Raw genomic sequence first — 21,546 nt, forward strand, 5'->3', positions numbered from 1 at the left:
CTGTGGCTATGGTCAGCTCAATTGTCCATAAATCCAAAGCACACAAGATGCTGTAACATGGAATAGAGGTGTGGGGCTTTTTTAATGTTGAACATTAATGTAAAACATTTAGTCAACAATTCATATGAAAGGCAAATATATATATTATATTTTATATATTTATGCATTACATAATCCTACATAGTTATATGATAATTTTATATGCACATATATACACTATATATATTTGTGTGTGTGTATATATATTAAAAAAAAATTGAAAAAACAGAACACAATTCTGACAAAAGACTGAGGTGGATCACTAAACAGAAACTATAGCTTAACTGGTAGTAACCCGTGACAGCTGCAGAAAATGCTCAGTTTTGAGTGGGTTAGGTTGATTAGATAGTTATATCCGATAGGGAGGAAGAAGGCAGAAAAAAATTTGTGCAGTGCACTTAACTGTCGTCATGTATAAAGTAATTCATACCAAACTAAACAACAAGGTAAAAGAACATTTACCTCTAGGCAGTAGGGAGTGTCATAGATTCAAAGTGAAAAACGTGAAATGCAATACACTATGTACAGAGCACATTCAGAATAATTCCATCAAATAACTATTTAATACAGCAAGAAACAGTGCATTCTAAAGAACTGTCTTATTTAACAACAGTGTATTCATACTTGATTTAATCTGTCCTCTGCTGAAAAACAAAATACCATGGTTATTCCTAATATAAATTATCTTATGACCCATCACCAGGTCTAACAGTTAACTGAAATATAATTGTAAAATTATACTGATGTAGACACAAGTGCCAAAACATTCCTTGCTTTGATAAACGGACATTGCTCTCTCAGTTCTCTTACAGAAAAATCATATTATATCTCATGTGATGCCAACTCTCAGAGAAAAAGACTATCTATTCAGATTTAAAATATTCTTAAGATAGGCATTTACAAAAATACATAGCCATCACTCATCTTCTATGTAGTTCTAAGATTTCCTCACATGACTAGTCACACTCATGTATTCACCAGATTTTGGAAAGTGAATCTCTTTTTCTCACCTAAATCTAGTATGCCTACTTATACAACTTGAAGTCTTTTTCTCTTGTTTTGAACTCAGTCCAACCAGTCTACTCTAAGAACAGTGGAGGTCACATGCAGATAGACTCAGTGCTATCATTGCTAGCAAACACATGAAGAGCTATATAACATATAGACAGTTAAAACAGAAGTCTTTATATACACCAGGACTCCTACCATCTCTCACAGTTGTTATGTTCATCACTGACACAGTCTAATTTGAATGACATTTCAGGCTGATGATTTAAAAGAGAAGAGCTTCATCATCAATATTAAAATCATGCAATTCAGAGCTAGGTTCAATGTCCACTGAATCACAGAAATTTGTATAAAAATTTTCAGCAGAGTTACATTAGTAAACTGTAAAGATTTTGGAAAAGCATAAAGATTTTTAGATTTCTTGCGTTAGTATTTTACAGTTAAAGATCTACATCCTAGTTCCCATCACAGCATACAAATAAGCCCTGGAAATTCAAGTATTTTCTAGAAATTTTAGACATTAAAGATTAATTTACTTCCAAACTTTTAAAATGATCCATCTGTGTTAACAGATCAATTCATATGTTACCACATAAGATAGTGCCCACAGAACCATCATGATAACTGAAAAGGAAATTATGTCTGTGGTAGCTCTACAGAAAGATAAGAGTAATAGCAAAGAATGAAGACGGAGTTTGGAAATTTAGCATGTTCTTTGAATCAGATAACTTCTCTTCTGTGCTGGCTACAAAACAGATAGTTGGAAAAAACGTATGAAGGGAAATTGTTCAGTACCTCTACTTCAGGTTATTTTAGGCAACCCACTTGGTAGAGGTTTGAATTGCCTGCCTGTAAACAGTTCTCCTTTGACAACTGAATAAACTTAGGCTCCTGACCTTAGTTTCTCAAGTAGCACCTAAGCTAGATAACTGAAAGAAACTACATAAATACTCACCACACTGTTCAAAACCCACAGGCTACATGCACAATCTGACTTGATATTAACTTATCTTGAGTTAAGCAATGTTGACAGGATTGCTTTATAGTTGCTTAAAAATGAATTGTTATAAAATGTAAATACAGTAAGTTTCAAATAAAAAGTAATGCCACGTAGTTAAATTAATATTTTACAAAAGTAGATAAAATTTTCAGTATTAAATTTCTGAGGAACCAGAGTGTCACTGGAAGTGTTCATTAATCTTCATATTCTGATGAATGACTGATCATAGATTTTGAAATGATATTCACAAACTGCTTCAGCTTATTTTTTCTTTGGTAGAACTGGCTGCACTAGGCACCCTCATAATATAGACCCCCCCCCATTACTCAAAACACATGTATCTTTTTATGCAATATACAGTTATTAATTATCCATATAGTTATTAATTTTACCTGTGTTTTACTGGATGTGCAGCCAGTCACAGACACAAATATGAAAGAGCAGGTATTGTAAAGTTATTACACTACCAAAATCCATGAAATGCTGTATTTGAGAGAGATTACAGTTATCCAAAGAATGCCTTTTAAACTTTTTTAATGAGAATAACAACAGGAATTATATAAACAAACATGGAATTATGACTTTTTATGTAAGCACTATGATGCATTCTCTTGCCTATTATATTTCTCTCTTTCTCTTGATTTCTTAGCAAACTATTCAAAGCAGAGATTCTGAACCTGGAGTTCTGTTTTCCATGAAATCTCAGAAAGCAGGTCTCATCAGAGACCTTTTTGCTGTATTTTAGGTTGAGTGCTGCAGCAGAGACTGAAGAGTTTCATGCAATTATGTAACTGCCTGGCAGCATGTCATTTCAGGCAGTTATAATGTGGTTTACTGCTTGCCATTTTCTAATACTCTGTTTTTTCTCTAGCTTATGGTATCATGGATGTTACAGGGGGTTTTGCCTTCTACACTGCAGTAGGAGAGAAAGCAGGCTTCGTACCGCAACTGCCAGGTTCATCTCAAGAAGAGAGTATCTTCCTCTACATACCATCTTTTCTATTTACTTCTGCCTCAGCAGACAAAGCATTACACTCTCCCCTTACACAGAGAAGGTGGGTTTTGCTAATAGCTCATAAAATACTGGGAGGCTAAAACTAAACAGAACATTTGAGCGTAAACCCAATTTAAGATCAGGGGAGTGCTGTTTCAATAAAAGGAGCTAATCAACTGCATTCACTTTGGTTTAGCAGACTTCCAGATTTGACCATATGATGGCAGACTGCCAGGAGTGTGAAATAGCAATGGACTTAATTCTGTGCAGGGACATAAAGAAACAGGCCTCTGCTTTACTGATTTAAAACATTAACTAGTTTCAGAGCTTTAAAAAATACAAGCTTTTAAAGAAGATGTCATGTGTCCTTGTATCAGTTCAGCTATCTACTTCCTCTTCTATTTTCTTACAGGTTTCCTCAGCAAAATACCCTCTCTCCATGAAAGAGTTTTGAGAAAGAAACTGCATCCATGCTAGATACCTATTACAAAAAGACGTATCATACCTCATTCTTCAGTATAAACCTAAGCTAAAAAGTACAATGGACAAGCTTTCCAAAAACTTATCCCATCCCTGGCATTTATTGTTAAAGCAAGCCATAGATTCTCTGTATAATGCATGATATTATTACTTATAATTTCTCTGGTAATTCATTAATCTATGCTGCAGTAAAAATTGTTAAAATATACACTGACGTAACTAGTTTTGTGCAAAAGCTGAAAACTCTAGGCTTTTGCCATATATGCTTTTGAAGATTTATTATTCTAGAATTCTTCTCTACATCTACAGAGCAGACAATAAAACAATAGGTCATATTCTGTTAAAAGCCTTAAAAAGCACCAACATTTATCAACTTCTATATTTTCTCGCTACATGAAAAGAGGAATTTTTTTCCATAGATTCTACTCTAACTATACTGCTGGCTGCTTATAGCAACTTTTTATTGTCTCCTTCCTAGCTTTGTAATACAGCAGTGGTGCCTTGGAGGTGAGTAGCCAAAAATCAGTATGAAACCTCCATTATCATAGCTAGTAGTACACACTCCACTCACTCTGCAAACAAAACTAAAATAATATGATATTCTTTCATGCTGTATTTTATTTCTCTCTCCAAGAAATTAATTTCCTTACAAGGAGAAAAACAATAACATTTATAAACCTGAAAATTTGATAGAAGCCCAGAGAAAAGTAAATATGAAAAGAAAACGAACAAAAAAATGCATACCCCTCAAAACTCTAAGTTCTTAGCTAAGTTCTATATCAAAGGAATAAATTATTTTATATCTCTTTTCTTAAGACAGTAATTATTTATAAAATTGCTTTTTTGATAAAACTATTGGTGTTCTGCCAGGGAAGACTTGAATTTATGAAAGGTAATTTTAAAAAGGATATGAGGATAATTTAAAAGGATAAAAGGATAATTTAAAAGGATAAAAGAATGATTTCTAAAAGGCAGTAAGTCATTTTAGGCTGCCATACAGACTAGGACATTAGTCATACAAGAAACGTTTTAGTATTGAAAGCAATTTTGTTAGCAGTTCATCTTCAGCTATAATGTAATTAATGGAAGCAGCCTTGTACAAGAGCAGCTAAGTCACTTGCAACCTATAAGCTATAGGAATATCAGAATAGTCCAAAACCTGTATATGAGTGATATAAATTTGTGATATAAAGTGAATAGGAATATAAATTCGCTGCTCAGTTAAATAGAATGTAACTAATAATTCGGTGCCTCTACATTCCTTCCAATAATTAAAATCTCCCTTTTAGCTGGCTGGGTAAAATTACAGACACAGCCCAATACATTTTGCTCGCAGCAAAAAATAAAAAACATCATGTTTTGATCCCATTCTATCCTTAGATAGAATTTAAGGGATTCAATTAAAAGCAAATTTCATTAAAATGTCAGTATCTGGAGTTCATCATACCAAAATTCTTTAACACTTCAGTTTTTCTGAAAACAATATTTACTCTTTGTGTGTGTGTGTGCTTGTGTGTGCATGCACATGCTTTATTACTGTCTTTTAATTTTGTCCTTCACTTCACAGGGATTTATGATGGAGTTCCCTGAACATTTTCTCATCTTAGTTCTATTTCTGAATTACTAATTTCACTCAGCCAGAAATATTAGCATGTATGGTAATTTAAAAAACCAACTAAACAATAAGCCAAATTAATTTAGGATTACTATCCTTAGTTTAGAGAGGTGTGTGTAGGTTTCAAAGACCTACTGAAATCTACCTTAGCAAGGAATCTTCACCAATCCATTGTGTAAGTTTAAACTAGAGGCTATGGAGAATAACTGCATGGATTAATGTAGTTATCTACATTCGATGGCTACAGTTATATGGTGTGGACTAAAGTACACTACTTTTTTTCATCTATTTCTCAAAATACATTTTATAGCAGAAATGTAAAAGCTTTCACACTTTTAGCTGGACTCAAAGTAATGATTTACTACCACCAATAACAAATGCATGCATCTTACACACTAGTCATTCTGACTAGTCACAGGTTACAAAATAATACATTTTTTAATGTGGCAATTACAGATAAATCAGCTTTTCCAGACCTCTATTGCCAGAAGAGGTCTACTCTTTATCACACATTGCAGCTACTGCCTCTTTCTCAAACATCAGCTTTCACTGTCACTGTCCTGACTGGACCAACCTCCCACCAAGACAAATAGAGAAGTTAACGTTTAGAAGACCAAAATTGTAAATAGCAAGCGTATTTACACAGATCTGTAGTGTTACCTACAAGCAGCTTGCTTTTAAGTTTCCAGTTCAAAATAAAGTATTTAGCACCTGCACAGCTGCTTCTTAGAACTCCACTGAACCATGAACAATGCACCAGAAAAAATTTTGTTATTGGGTAAATTAAGCAAGTTTCACTTGGAACAAAGCAATAGTTGAATAATATTCTTCAATTCAGAAAAAGTCATAGGATCAGTGTGCTGTTCAGAAGGTAACAAAATGCAGAAACTAATTACAGCTGTCACAATATGAAATGTCAAATTTTCATTTGAAATTAATTTGAAATATTTGAGATCTGTGATACAATTTATATCCAAAATTCTATGTTCAAAAAAGTCCCATATCCAAAAGAAGCCTGACAAAATTTTAATTACATTCTGAATAGCATGACATGTGGTATAGAAACCAATTCATTAAATGAAGCAACATGTGAAATTAATAAAGTGCCATGCATAAAAGGACAGTGACATTTCTTTAACACCATTATTTAACAACATTAAACACTCAAAAATCTTATCAAGTCTCAAAGAGCAAAAAAATTGGTATCCTGAGACCATGCTTTATAATCTTAATCTTCTAAAAATATCCAGGAAGGCTCTGAGCAAGCTTTTGGACAAGCAACCTTTCTACCACAATAAAAGCCATGTCTATGTTAAACTTCAGTGCACAATCCACTTCTATTTCTTCCAGGTGGCTACATTCAAGCAGATGCATCTAGCAGGTTCCCTGAAACAGCATTAGCTGAACAAGTTCTCGTAAAACCTGTTGTAAAAACATACCATTTAAGGAATTACCTATTACCTAGTAATAAAGTTCTCTGTTGTGCTTTTTTTTTTTAAATGTTTAATGAATTGTTGTTTACCCAATTAATGATACTTACCTGCTAGACCTATGGTGTTACTTTCTCTTCTTAGATGCATGTTAGCTTAATGTAACATTCCTGTTTGCGATTTCAGTGGGCTACCTGCTTTAAGTACCTTTTGTAAAATGCCGCTTTCTGCAGCCACGTAGCTCAGGTGCAATTCTTTAAAACCTGTTTCCTGGATTAAGACATAAAATAGCCACTACAGGCCGAAACTAGAGTATGCCTTCAAGATTAGTCTGTTATTAGGAATTCTGGGCTAGATCCTCATCTGTACCATACCATTACATTCTTACACCACAGAAAAGGACTACAGCTGCTGGAAGGCAGTTTATATAGCTAGCCCAAACTGCAAATAGTGAAGGTGCCAAGTCCACAGACACGGGGGAAACAGAGGTACAGCTTACTTCAAGGCCACCTCCAGACATTTAACCAAACAGCAAAGAGAACGCTCAGTCAAAAGGCATTTACATTATTTACCTCTTGGGAAGGAGGGATTGCATTATAAACAGTTTTATAAGGAATGCAGCACAGAACTGCCCATCCTAAAAGCAGCTTGTCAGACTAAGATGGTTATATCTAATTCCCAGATATAACCAGACAAACCTCTTCAGCCTGACAAGCAAAAGGTTTAAAATAGCTCTTTCAACAAAAGACAGCTTTCCTAAAGACTCAATACAATATCCTTTTAGACATTTGTGGCCTCGTCCTGTTGCCACATATTTTTTGAAAAATGCAAACCTCTGGAAGTAACACAGCCAGCCCATATGCAGTAATCACTGTATCTGCATAAGACCTTGGATCAGGAGCATAATGCACATTACAAACTTGTTTTACAGCCGCTAATAGAAAAAGTAGTTTCACTCAACAGCATTTCAATGGGTGTTTAAAAAAAAAAAAAAATATATATATATATATATCTATCTCCTTTCTAAACAGATGAGAAGGTCATCTCAGAATCCTAGAGGGATCAGGAATCTGCTGTAGACCTACTGCTAAAATCTTGTTTAAATGCAGCCAAACTAGTACATATTCAACACCAGTGTAAACAGGACCGAAGAGCTGGTCCTATTAGTGTAACTTGTCACACATACGTAATCATCTTTCTCATGTCCTGCCAGACAGAAGGCCAAAGAGAAAGCTCATCTTTTACTTAATCATAGATGCCAGCATTTGGAGAACTAAGCCAAAAGTTCCTTTAGGTACCTTATGAATAATGTTCAAAAACTAGAGATATGAAAGAAAACATTGAGGAAATTTGCATTTAACATGTTTCCTGGTCAGACAGAAACTGACTGTGACTAAATTTTTTTAAAATATGTCTTAAGACACATGGAAGAAGGAAGTATGGTCTGACTAGCCAGGGTAAAAGGAAAAAATGCTCTAACCTTAATTGCAAGTAGAGCTGTAATAAACTGAAAGCACATTTTACTGTTTGTCTTATATTGTTTACTATAGTTAACTTAATCATTTTGAGAATAAACATTTCTTTTTTTTAAGAAAAGAAGGAAATATTACACTGTATCTTGAATTCTTCGGAAGTTCAGATCGTCTTGCCTGAAACTGTTATAAATATCCTTATTTTGCAATTAGTATTTGCAAGTAATAAGTTACTACTAAAGACAGTGTAAGAGTAAATGACACTTGCAATTTTTATCTCTGCATATGGAAGACAACCTCTGAAGATTAGGAAGCAGACATTTTGCATAAACACACACCCAATTTTGATGTGGATGCATCAATATTAGTATGACTTTACATAAACTGTATTATGAGTCAGCAACTTTCATGTAGGATTATCCCTTGAACATTCAGGTCTGCTAAAAATAATGAAGGCACGCAAAATTCCAATAAAAATTCAGTAACATCTTTTGTAACAAGGAATGTTAGGCAACCAAAATAAAAAGGGTTGCTATATCTCTCTCAGAGTATAGTTTATTTCATATTCTAGTTTTTTACCATAGTTTCAGTGTATTCCAATCCATCTGTCACAAAGGGACAGACTTCAACACCAGCATCAACAGAAATTATATCAATAAGATACAGTATACCAAAGTTCATTATACTGTTAGACTGTTTAAAGAAACTTGATGTATTTTATATTAAAACCAAATTAGTACACGCAAAACACCTCAACAATAATTCTGAAATCTGAATGTGTATAGCAACATGACACACATTGAAATTTGGAATCAACAAGTCCATCTCTGACTGCTGAGTTGATTCGCTATGCTCTTAGTCATGTCTGGTAAGCACAAAAAGCTCAAGAGTTCCAAAAGCAAACATACAACCCAGAACATGACCACTATGCAAAGTCACACAAATAGCAATAACTCTTTGTTTCGTTTGAGTAATACAGCATTATTAAGTTGTTCCTAACAACTTGCACAATGTTGTTCAGAATGTGAGGTAGAAATGATGTGAAAACTAAACCAGTTAACTTTTCTTTTCAGTATATTTGCATAATGCATATAATCCTTTCCCTGCAATACCAATGACCCCAGACAAAAGCACTGTGATGTCCTTCCCTGGATGCATCCAAAGTCACTGTCCCTGAAGACGCAGCAGTGTTGAATGATGTTTCCTTCAGAGATCTCTCAGGTTGGTTCATCACGTCAGTCTTCAAGGCAGACATAAAGATATGGTCTATACTTGGCCTTAAGGTCAGTACTACCTAAAGCTTTGGAGGTCTCATTCCAAGTCCGTCATAAATACCACCTCTAAAGAAGAATTTAAATTCAACACGTCTGTTGAACATGACAGAAAGTCCCGACAACTAAATGTTCTTGGGGTAGAAATACATCTCGTGAAAAACAAGCTGCTATTCCAAAGAAGAATCTTTAAGTGAGGAAAAAAGTAGGCATTTTTGCTATTTACCAAAGTTCCTATAAAACTGAGCAGTGGGCAAGCGAGCAGAATACTCTTTTGAAGACCTGAAAACCCTTCCCACTTTTGCACAGAAGCATTCAAACACTTGGAGCTGTAGGAAGCATATGAATACTAGGAGCAAGCCTAGTACTGAAGTCATTGAGGGTACTTCACAGAAATATTTATGGTACCTGAAAACTGTTCCAGCAGTTTGTTCTTCTACAGAGATATATCAGAAGTACTGCTACAAATACTGCTGCAGTTCCTTGTTGTCCAAGACTTTTTTTTTTTTAAATAACAATCTCCCTCAAACTGAAAACCCTGTTTCTACTCCCAAACAGATACTATAGCAAAGGAGCTTTCTTCTGCAATGCAGTACAAAACCAAAAATGCCTGTCTTCCCTTTTCACCAAAAGAAGTGCAGCCCTTGTGTCCTTGAGGAAAAGCCCAAAGCATGGACTACAGCAACTTGCACCCCCTCAGCTGCCTGTTTGCATGGTGAAAATGTTGGAAGGACATTTGTAGCCCCTACCAGACACAATTCTTTCTTGAGATACACAGTTATGAACAAGTTATCATGGGAAAAAGTATGAATTTTTAATACTAATTGCTGAAATACACATTATTTTCCCATGAAGTGTTAAAAGTAATATGTGATTCTTCCTGCAAAAACCAAACCAAGACTTAGAAGAAATAAAGAAAGTATCTGGAAATTGCCTAGATAAATCTATCTGACATCCATTTAGTCAATAAGAAAGATAGGAATAATGGTTCATGGAGGTTGATTTCTTCTGTCCTACAAGATGCAGTTTATAAACATCTGTAAAAATTAGAATTTGTATTCTTTTACAGGAAGTTTTATAGTAGAAAAAGGTAATACAAAATTGTCCTGTAAGTTCCCCCCATCCTTCTAATTAAAAAGATAATTTGACATTAAGGTTACTCATGTCAAAACATTTTCTATGAGTTTTCATTCTGTTCAACAGCGATTACACGCTACTACCAGATGATTCCTAGTCATCTTAAATCAAATTGAAATAAATAAAACAAGTAAAAGAGTTGCAGAGAGTTAATGCAGAGCAAATGTAAAAAAAAGATAAAAATTAAGCTTAGTTTAATTTTTTTAAGATCCTGTAAGCAGTGGGGGGAAAAAGGTAAAATAACATGACAGAGAAATCTCTAACTGCAAAATTCCAATATAAGACTGATGCATACCAAACCTTTGATACTTAGTAAGTTGGATACTCAGTTCTCTGTGATAATGAGTTGCTTCACACAAATCCAATTAAAAAAAAAATGTAATATACTAGCTGGTACAGACTTAAACACTTGTCTTTTTTTCATCTGTGAAAAGGTAAAAACATAATAAAGATCCAAACATTTTCTACAGAGGAATACAAGTGCTTCCTATTTTGTTGGACATGTTTGTTTCTTTTCCATTTTGAAAATGAGCTGACTCAATCTGATTATTTAAATGCTCAAAACTCCACTCGTGATTTTTGGTAATAAACATCTTTTCACTTGTCCAAACAAGCAAGCAAGCTGTGGCTAGACAAGTAATAAATCTTACTTATTCTTCTGCTACCATATCTGACATATCACTGGGATGTATACGGACTAGTCTGTTTAAATACTGTAGTTAAATGACAGCCGTTCTCATGGACATATTGCTACAAATGCCTACTGAGTTTCTCTGCATTTTTAACTGACATATGTATTCTTAAAATCAAGTTCAATAAGACACTGTAACTATATATTCCAACAGGTCTGATGCATTAATATGGATATTTAAGAAACAAATATTTATAGCAGCTCATGCTCCAATAAAGACTTAAAATCTAAATGCAGCACAGCAATCAAGCAGAGCAAAAAGAGTGGCCACCAGAACTTCATGAAATAAATGGCATTTTCCCCTGGTTTTTTGAGATTGAAAGCAAAAGAAGCAATAAGCTGATTAGATGAGGTTTTATGGGGGATTAATTTCTTTAATATGAAAGTCCTTTAACAACTTATTGTCTCAAAACAGTTCCCAAAGGACATTAGTATACATGGATCTCATATTCTGCTTCACCATAGCTGTTCCAAAGTCATGTCTTTCAAGTTTTAATGGCTTTGCATAGAAACATGCATAGCATTGGCATAAGAAACAGGTCTGGGATTCCTGTTGTTGAAAGTCTGAGATGGCTTCATTGTTACTTTGCTGTCTTTTAGGTCACTATATTTCAGCAGTCCTACATGGGCACCTTCTGTGACTGAAATCAAGGTCTAGCATAAGCTACAGACAGTACAGCCTTCTGTGCACTTATGGTAAGAAATAACCACAGTAACTTTAACATCATTCTATAGCAAACAAGTGCTGTCACTTACCACCCGAATGGTGGCCATTAAAGAAAAATTTAAAGTATTTTAAATCCCTTCAAATAAGCACCACCCTATAAACAGAAGTATTATTATAATATATAAATATATATAAAAATATTAAAGTACAATGTAAATATTTTAGCTCTGGGGTTTTGATTTGCATCCCTCTGCCATCAATTTACTTATTCCAAAATTACATTTACTACAGTCAACAACATATGACATTGCTTGAGGCATCGTATTTCCTTTCTCCCAACTGCAGAAAGACAAGAAAACGTGCAGTCATGTTCCAATACGCATCCTGTCTCCTGAAATGATCACTCTAGAGAGCAAACCAGGCCTCCAGTCACTCTCGCAGCCCAGTAAATCTCATCACCACTGGCACATCCACATTTTTAATCTCAATCTGTCAGCACAGTGGAACACACACACCAGCATACTTACAGCAGTATTCTGATAAATCCGACATTGCTATTACATTGTAAGCAGCCTTACATAAACAACATGCTTTGGTATCCATAGACAACAGGATGGCTTTCCAGGTGCTGTGCCCAGGCAGCAAATACTGCAGAGACCTGAGAAAGCGAACAGTCCCTTTTGGCACTCTGCCTCACAAGTGGCTTGCTTGAAGGCAACTGGAATGCAAACTCTGCTTTTGTAAATGCATAATACTACAACATATCAGATAACACAAGAAACTGGGGTATGTAAAAAGTGCAGGTGAAGTCATCAATATGCTCTCAAAGGTGTTCTCTCAGTAAGTTTTGACGTACTCAGGAAAACTGTTCAATACTGCAGAAATTCTTGGAATTACAAGAACCGGGAGGCATAACAACTTTATTACTACATCATCGGAAAAACTTCTCAAAGTTAGGAACCTCTGTTTACATATGAATTCTGTAAAAATAAATAAAATCTATTGTATTTTAAATTATAATGAGAAGTATCTCAACTGGTTATATTTTTATTTTTGCTGTTTTCTGTGGCAAGCTTTTTTGGCTTTCACATGCATAAATTACAGAAAAATTATAGGAAGGAACTGCCTCCATTCAACATTTCATAGAGAGAAAAACAGAGGAGTGATCTAATTGCTTGCTGTTATACAAGTAATGCACAATATAAAAGTAAGAAAACCTTCTGTTCTTTTGAAAATGTTCAATTACTGTCAAAACTAATGATCCAGTCTTGCAAGTAGTTATTCTAAACATAAATCCTACACTTGCATGAATTCTGTTGAAGGCAGTGACACTGCATGAATTGCAAGATTCTCATTAATACATTAACTTACAGCCATTACAATGAGCTGCTGCAAAAACCCACTTTTAAATTACTCAAGAAGGAAAACAATCCCCATATGTTAATATTACAGCTTCTGAAACCTAATCCTGCAGGCACAAACGACTGAATTCAATGAAAATCAGTTACGTGTGTAATGAGATGTTTACCCGACACTTTCTATGTTAAAATGTTGCAATAGCTATGCTTTTACATAGCTATTACATATTATCTGTGATGCTTCAGCTAGATCACATTTCAAGAACAATCAAATGTAGAGCTGCCGTGCAAGACACTTCATGATTGCTTTGTGGTCTGTAATATAGGGCTTAGGGTAAACCGTAGGGCTCACAGCTCAGAGAAAGGAGTAGTATTCTGACCTTCACCACACCTGAACTGCAAGGCTGTACTCAATCATCAAAGCTTTCATTTTTTTTAAAAAAAGAGAGGGAGGGAGAAGAACAGGGTACATTTCATGCTCTTTGATTATAAAGTAAACTTAATAAATGACATGCCTTTTCAGTCTCCAAACAAAATGCAACTGTAGTCTTCAGAGACCAGAACCAACACTATTCATTTCAACCATGTGTTGATCCACTGTCATCATTGTAACAGTATAACAGTACATGTTAATCAATAGTATTAACTATTCCACAACTAAATAACATAGAAGAACTGTATTATACGACTGGAAGTAATAAAAGAGTCACAGAATACTTTAGGTTAGAAGGAAAGCCCTGGAGGTCACCCAGTCCAGCCTCTCCACAAAGCAGGGCTCACTTCAAAGTTAAATCAGGTAGTTCAGGACCTCATCTCATCATGAAGTTAAAAGGAGGAAGAGCTTGGAAGCACAGCACCTTGTAGTGGCTTTGCACGGAAAACAGAACACTTCAGAGCTCACTTGTTCCTACTCTGAACATCTACCTTATTAGCTGAGTGCAGTAGGTTAAGTTCCTTATACAAACAGGACTTACTTTTCAAATACAGTCTTGGGAAAAATGGCATTTCTCCACTAATCCAATAGAGTCTGGTCTATGTTAGCCCAAACTAAATTATGTCCAACTGCATTATCTTGATACAAAACAAAAGGCAGGACTATTAAATTGTTTAATTTAATTAATGTGAAAACACATTAAACGTACACTTTTAAACATCTGACCTTTTCACCAAGGACAAATATCTACTTTCATGATTTTAATACACACTTAAAGGTAATACACAGGTTCTCAACCCTCTGAATCATGGGTTCATCAATTTTTTCCGCAAAATAGTATTCACGGAAACCTTTCAACACAGAAGGAGCTAACAGTGATCCTTGGAAGTAGAAGATCTTCCCACTTCAAGGTCTTCCACTCTTAATGATTTTGCAGTATTTTCCAAAATCTGCAAGTTTTCTTTTTTAAAATTGTGTTTCAAATCTCTTTAGAAGTTACAACCTGTTGGACTGCAAATGTCTGCACTCCTGTTTAGAAGCTGGTCTCAGGCAAGTAAATACCAACAAAACCAGAAAAATTGGATAAGTACATTCATCCCATTCATCTCAATTGGATGATAGGTGTGAAGCCTAAAATGTGAGAATTTAAATTCCTGCATTTATTAGCCATATCAGTGATAATCACACAGGGAACCATCTACTTGAAAGTACTTACAGTGATGGGATATTACATCAATAAGGACTGCAAAGTGCATCAAAAGCAAAGGAAGCAACCATTACGAGGTACAAACAACAGAATATTCTAGCAGCATTTTGGAGATTCTCTACTTCCCTAAACCCCATGTGACAGCAACATTTCTTGGCCACTAAAAGCTGAAATTAACTGTCATGCTTTCTGGATCCAAATGTTTCATCCTTTGTTGAAATTAGTTGTGCTACAGAATTCTGATCTTGTTGCAGATCAGAAACAAAATTCATCTTTCCAAAGCATTAGTTAGACATACAGCAAGTCCCTCAAAACACCTGCTAATTTGAACAGGTGGTTGCTAGTTTTCTTTAAAGGAGCAGAACAGCCATAACCAGTGTCAAACTACAAATATCAGACACATATTCTTTCTATTCCCATTGTACATTCTAAACGTGACCCTGCTAAAAGCCGTCTCCTAATATGAGAGGTCTCAAAATAAAGGGCACAGAAGTTGTACAATACAATTGTTCTTGGGAAGGAGGTGTTGTCAAGTATAATAAGCGGGACAATTTTTCCTCAGCAGATGGAATATTAAAAGGGGGGGGGGGGGGAAAGAAAAAAAAAAGAGAACCAAAGCATCACTGCCCAACCAAAAACCAGTGGATATATGTACATATGTAGTTGTGCCTTGACAAATTGTATTTCTAGTATTTAATGAGAATTCAAAAATAAGCTCAGAAATATCCAACTCTGTACATGTATTACACTTCATATTCCATAGAGTATCAAAATTTATGTCCCTACAACAAGGAAAACTTTAATTTCATGACACTGCAGATACACCTAAAATACTCATTCTTCTCTGAAGGATCTGAGCAGCCAAGTGTCTATTTGAACAGCCTTTTGAAACTGATAATACCTTTGAAACCAGAAGAAACTTTTATGCACCGCCATCGTACTTCATGAAATGCTACTGCTTTAACACATTATAAAGAGGAGAAGAAGAATGCTACTAGGATACACAGCAGCCAAAAGCTCTCACTGGGAAAAGTGGATGGTTTTCTGTAAACAAGGCTCCAGAATGATTTCATGACAATTACGTGATTTTGCTACTGAGTATCAAAACTCTGACTTTAGCAAATGTTTCCACAGTACTACCGCACCATGAGTCACCTGGGACTATTCTGGTTTCACGTCATCAGGAAAATGCTTCATTCATGCTGAATTAGGTGAATAGGGAGGGTAGCAGTTAGCTGTGCTCAGAGGAGTATCATTATCATGCAACATCCTTTATAAGGATATTCTAGGTTCAGATTTCTGTCATAAAGTACTAGATACAACGTTAATTTTCTATTTTACTGATGTAAATTTCTGTATTTTGGTCAGATTTTTTAAAAGGCTACCTTGAGCTCTGTAACCACATTTTTATTGTATTATTCTGTGAAGCACAGTAATACTAGTATTTCTGTAGGACAACATCATCAATTAAATCCACTTCTTAGGCAGAATTTGAGAGAAACAGACAGAAGACTGGTCAGACCAGGAGCAAGACCCATGCTTCTGTAGCCATCTTGCACCAGCACACCTGGGATTTTTTGGCTGGAGTACAAACAGCTAAACTTGATTTTGAGTGAAATTTTCTGGATGATACATATATATAAAAAAAGATTAGTTTGACCTATGTGCCAGATTTATGGCACTCTTGTGCTGGCATTCACTGAGTGTAAAGAGAGCTACATCTGCCTTCTATAAAACATCAGAATCAGTGAGCTAAGGTCCCAGCACTGGAAAGATCAAGGTGCTGGATCCACAATTTTGCAGCACTGTTGCACTAAGATCTTCCCAGAGCATTTCCATACCGAAACGAAGTGCTTTGCTTTTGGTGCAGTGCCATAGAAAAACTTACCTTCTCTCCTATTATTGCAACATTTTGAAGCTTTGCTACAAAAATAACAATAATCAACAGTATCTAAAACCCCAGCTTTCACCCAGACTGCTGGTAACAAAATCTGAGCTGCTTTAAACCGACAGGTACAAGCTGAGCTGTGGGAAGCAAGGAGGGGGTATTCTACCAGCCCTACATTCTCCTCCCTTCCCTTTAAACCCCACCCCACCCCACCACCAGAAAAGTCAGCCCCCTTACCTGATAATGTCATCGTTGTGCCCGAGGAAGAATTTCTGGCTGTGCTCTCTGGTGTTATAAACCACGCCGACTCCAGCCACGAAGTAAACCACCTCTTTGCCCGCCGTGTAGTACAGGTTGTTGCGGCACTGGTGACCCCTGTACCCGTAAACCCACTCCAGACGGAGCTGGCATCTAGGAGCTGTCCGATCCGCCATGATAACCAATCCCCTCTCCCCACAAGCACACACAAAACCCAGCGCTGCCCCTCCTTCCCGTAACTCCTTCCCTCCTCAGGGTTTTCCCTTCTGAAACGTTAGCGGTCCCTGCCCAGCTGCCGAAGCTTCAGGTGGCACTTTCCAGCGACGAGCTTGAATGGAAAACGCATTCGCGGATCAGGTCTGCTGCCGCCACTCTTACCGCTGCGCTGCCACCATAATCTGCTGCTGCTGCTGCTACTGCTGCTGCTGCTGCCGCCCAGGACGAGCAGCTGCCGCTTCCCCGCTGCTGCGCGACCCAGGCAACTTCTTGGGGTAGAAGGGAGATCACAAACACACACCTACATAAGCGGCAGACAAGGCTTTTTCTTTCCGAAGGCAAAGTAACTTCTGTGCGTCACCACCACCACCTGCCAAAGGCTCCCTGCTGCATCTCCCGTATTGCACCTTCTTAGCTTCCTGCAAAAAGCTTCCTGGGTGCTCTTCTTTTCAAGATATCTATCTTTGGGTCAAAACTGAAAGAGAGGAAAAAAAACAAACGTGTTTTCGAATTGCAGAATGCATGTGTATTTAAAACACAAAGGGACCGTTTGGGGGGGGGAGGCACTGTTTGGATCCGTGCTGTGACAGTTCTGAGTGGTCTAGGGTCTTCTAAGCCTTGTCAGTAGGATCCAATACTCTGAGTCTTCATACGAGATACTATTGAAACAGAGGATTTGTATACAACATCCAGCATAAATATAGTAATATTACCCCACCTTTCCTTATCCCCCAGCAACCCCAAACTTCCTCCTTTTGGAGTCCACAGTAACTATGTAATTAAAACAATTTTATGTTCCCATTTTTTCAGTCACAAACCACTTTGATTTGCCATGGAGCAGCGGGGGCTTGCGTTTTTATTTACTGTCGTCCTTTGGAAGGATATTCCTAAGGAACACATTTCCTTGCTTGCCTTCTGCTTTTGCTAAAGCAAGATTTATATCGTCGTTATCAGTTGAGCGTGGTTTCTGTATGTTGTTTGCGATAAGACATCCACCGCTTTGTAGTATCACTCAACAAGAGACCAAACCCAACCCTCCAGAAACTCGGCCACAAACGCAGGGAAGCGAGTGCTAAAATCAGAGGAGCAAAACCAAAGGCTCATTCATAGAGCACAGCGCCAGATGGAAAGGAAAAATAAACTACCCACTACGAGGCTAACCCCTTTATCTCTCCCCACACAACACGCCTCACATTCACTATCTGCCCAAAATGAAGAGCAGTCCGTTGATACCGGCTTACCTAAACGGTTACAGAGCCGGCAATACTCCCCGGGACGCCGGCAACATAACCCGCAAGCGATACAACCCGCCCCCAGTGAATTAGGCTCCACGCTTGAGGCAAACCTTAGAGTAAAACCTGGCATCGCACCCAGAGCAACAGTCTCCAGAGGGACTATCGCCTCCCCTGGCCAGCAGTCCCTATCGCGGTCAGCCTGGCGCTGCCCCGCAGCCAGGCTCGCCAGACGCTGGAGCAACGTCCCCCCCGGGGCGGGGCAGCCGGGCGGCCCCCGCGGAGGGCGGACCTGGCCCCGGCGCCACAGGGCTGGGCACTGCCCTCTCCCCCCCACCCCCTGCACAGCAGCACCGGGGGGACGGCACCCTGGGCGTCTGCGAGGGGCGGAGGCACGTCCCCTCCCCCAGCGAGATGGAGTCGGGGCGGGGGCGGGGGGCCAGCGGAGGCTCGACTGGAGCAGCGGCTCCCCCCGCCACCCGCCACCAGCCGCCCCTTCCCCGTGCGCACCGGCGGCGAGCGGAGGAGGCAGGCGGCGGTGGGAAGGGAGGGCGCTCCCGCAGCGCCTGGGCGAGCGAGGCGCGAACCCCACCGCCTGTGGAGACCGGCTTTGGGTGGCAACCGCGGCGCTCCGCCGTCCCGCCCCCGCCCTCGCGGCCCCTCATGGGGATGCGAGTTCTGGCGGGGCCGCCGCCCGCCGCGCGGGCAGAGGGGCGGCGACTACAACTCCCAGGGTGCCCCGAGGCGAGGCGGCGACGCGCCGGGCGGTTGCCTCGGCGACGGCTCTGCCGAGGCGGGGCGGCCGTGCAACGGTGGCGGCGAGAGCGGGGCTGGCGCGCGCCGCCCAACGGCCGCCCGCGGCTCTTCCCGCCCTTTTGAGGGCGCGGTCCCGGCTGGCCCTCAGGCGGCCCCTCAGGCGGGTCTGGGCTCGGGGCCGCCCGGCTGCCAAGGTTGAACTCGCTGCGGGTCGTGGAGCGAGCTACCTTGATTTTCATTTATAACCACATTGTGGGTTACCTCATTCACGTTATTTCCATCAGCAATCCGAAAAAGAGTGTCAAATGTCGATACAAGTTCACCCCGCCCTCAACTGTCGCGGCCTGCCGCACAAGTCATATGCAAATTTACACGGTAAAAACCACCTTTCTGCTTCTCCCGTTCACGGTTGTATCCAAAAGTCTCACAGGAATTTAGAAAAATGAAGATACAACAAAATTAGCCAACGCTTTCTCTGCAGTCAGCTTTTCAGTGCATTTGATTGTTTTTCCAGCAGTTAACCCGGCAAATCATCTCACTCACACACCAAAATACACATCTCGTTTGGTCCAAACGTATACAGACATTAAGACAATTGTTTGTTGTTACCAAGCACAAAATCCATGACTACAAAAACCCTTTTCAAAAGGAATGATAACTGAACATAGAAAATAGCAAATATATTTACGTCTGTGTGCTGATCTCTGTGCTTTAAAATCCGTTGGGACAAGCCCTTTGTCTTGAATTAATTTCCCTTCCGTAATAGGCCAGGTCTTCAGGACAGAACAGGTGGTACACCTGTATAAAAGTACGTTCTCTTCCAGCGGTCCTCGAGGAACATCGTCGCAAACACTTTCAACGCTGTTATTTACTCATATTGAAGTCAGTTCTTCACATAATTTGAATGCTTTTAAAAGCTATTTAGAATATTTCACATTCATACAGGGTGTAGTAACAAAGGCACTTATGGAAGTGCTATCTCCCACTTGCTTAGATAAATAAACTTAGGGATGTCGAAAATTTCAGTAATATGTAATTGTTTAATCAACCATCTCTCCCGCCTCCTTTTAGGTAACTGTTTAGAAAACGTGTTTAGAATAATGAAAATGTATTTAACTTTTATCATAAAGAAACTCTTAAGGGTTTAAGATACATTGTTTTCTTATAGTTTCTTAGATTTTGCTGTTACAAAATTTATTCTTGGAAGAACCGTGTGATGCCCCTTAACATTAATGTTTGCTGTCTTAAGAGCAAATAGTTTAATATTGAGCACGAGTTTCTGTCCAATACAGCTTTTCCTGAAAGATTTCTAGGATCAACAGCATTAATCATAAGGTGATACATTATCTCTGAATGTCAAACTGCTAAACTACATTGTAATTAGGAAATAGTATTTGCACTTTAAGCATTAATTCAAGATAATGGTGACTTGACATAAATATAATATTTTGTCACCCGTGGCATTGTCCATTAGGTATGCTATGGTAGTGTTCTAGTTACTCAGCACGTGGGTCATTATTTACACTATTCTGTTAGTGTTACTTTCCTTCTATCACCAAAAAACTGCTAATAAAATACAGCTAGCGTTTTGTTGACTTTTAATCTGCTCACCTCTTTCCGTCAGGTCACATAATGGACTCGGGTGGTCCCACTGATGATGCTGCCACAGTGAGCTACATGTGGGCAGGAGCTCTTTCCTCCTAGAAGAGAAACTCAGTATAACCTCTCACATTCTTGTATATTTGTAGTCTTTATGTAGCCTCAAAAGGGCAGGAGCAAGAATAGCTTTAAAGAAGCTGTGTGTTGCATTACCCACAGCCCCACAAATCCACTTGTGCTGGAAACCTGGGTGAAGTATCTTCATGTAGCTGTGAAACAATTTAAATCTCATTATTTCATTTTTGTCTGCTCTGAAATGTCAGAATGTGGAAAATTGTTTTGTCAGCTAGTGGGTGTGGGTACCTAATAAGACTTCCAATGAATTATGAATTCTTCATCCTTTCTCATCTCAGTATTATTCCATGGAATAACTTCCATGTGATCTTATCTTTCTTTTTTCTTTTTTTTTTTTTTTTTATTACATTATGCAATTCTCATTAAAAAATTAATACATATGACAAATGGCCTCTTCACCTACTCAACAAGGACAAACAAAAAACTAGTTTCAAGTCTCTGCTTGTATGGCTGTCACCTTTCTGTGAGCAACAGTGGTCAAGTTGAACTTTGTATTTCATCCTTCAGTAAAACTTTGGCTTATTTTTTTTTATTTGTGATATTTAGTATGGTCAAAGCGTGGAGGCATTAAACAATAGCCATTGTTTTGCTAAAAATATATCCTCAGTTTTAGAAAAAAATTATTTTTTAGAAGTCATTATCATTATTGTAGCAATGAAG

At 38.2% G+C, this 21,546-nt stretch overlaps 1 protein-coding gene across 1 annotated transcript in view; it reads right to left on the reverse strand.

The window, feature by feature from the left end:
- EML6 (EMAP like 6) overlaps nucleotides 1-18,748 on the reverse strand; it is a 121,856-nt gene extending 103,108 nt beyond the window's left edge. The window contains 2 exon segments of the mRNA XM_041125523.1: nucleotides 16,928-17,639; nucleotides 18,510-18,748. Of these exon segments, the coding sequence (XP_040981457.1) occupies nucleotides 16,928-17,124 (197 nt within the window). The 5' untranslated portion in view covers nucleotides 17,125-17,639; nucleotides 18,510-18,748.
- Between the last annotated feature and the right edge of the window lie 2,798 nt (nucleotides 18,749-21,546).

Source organism: Aquila chrysaetos, chromosome 8 (assembly GCF_900496995.4).
Source record: "Aquila chrysaetos chrysaetos chromosome 8, bAquChr1.4, whole genome shotgun sequence".
NCBI lineage: Eukaryota > Metazoa > Chordata > Aves > Accipitriformes > Accipitridae > Aquila > Aquila chrysaetos.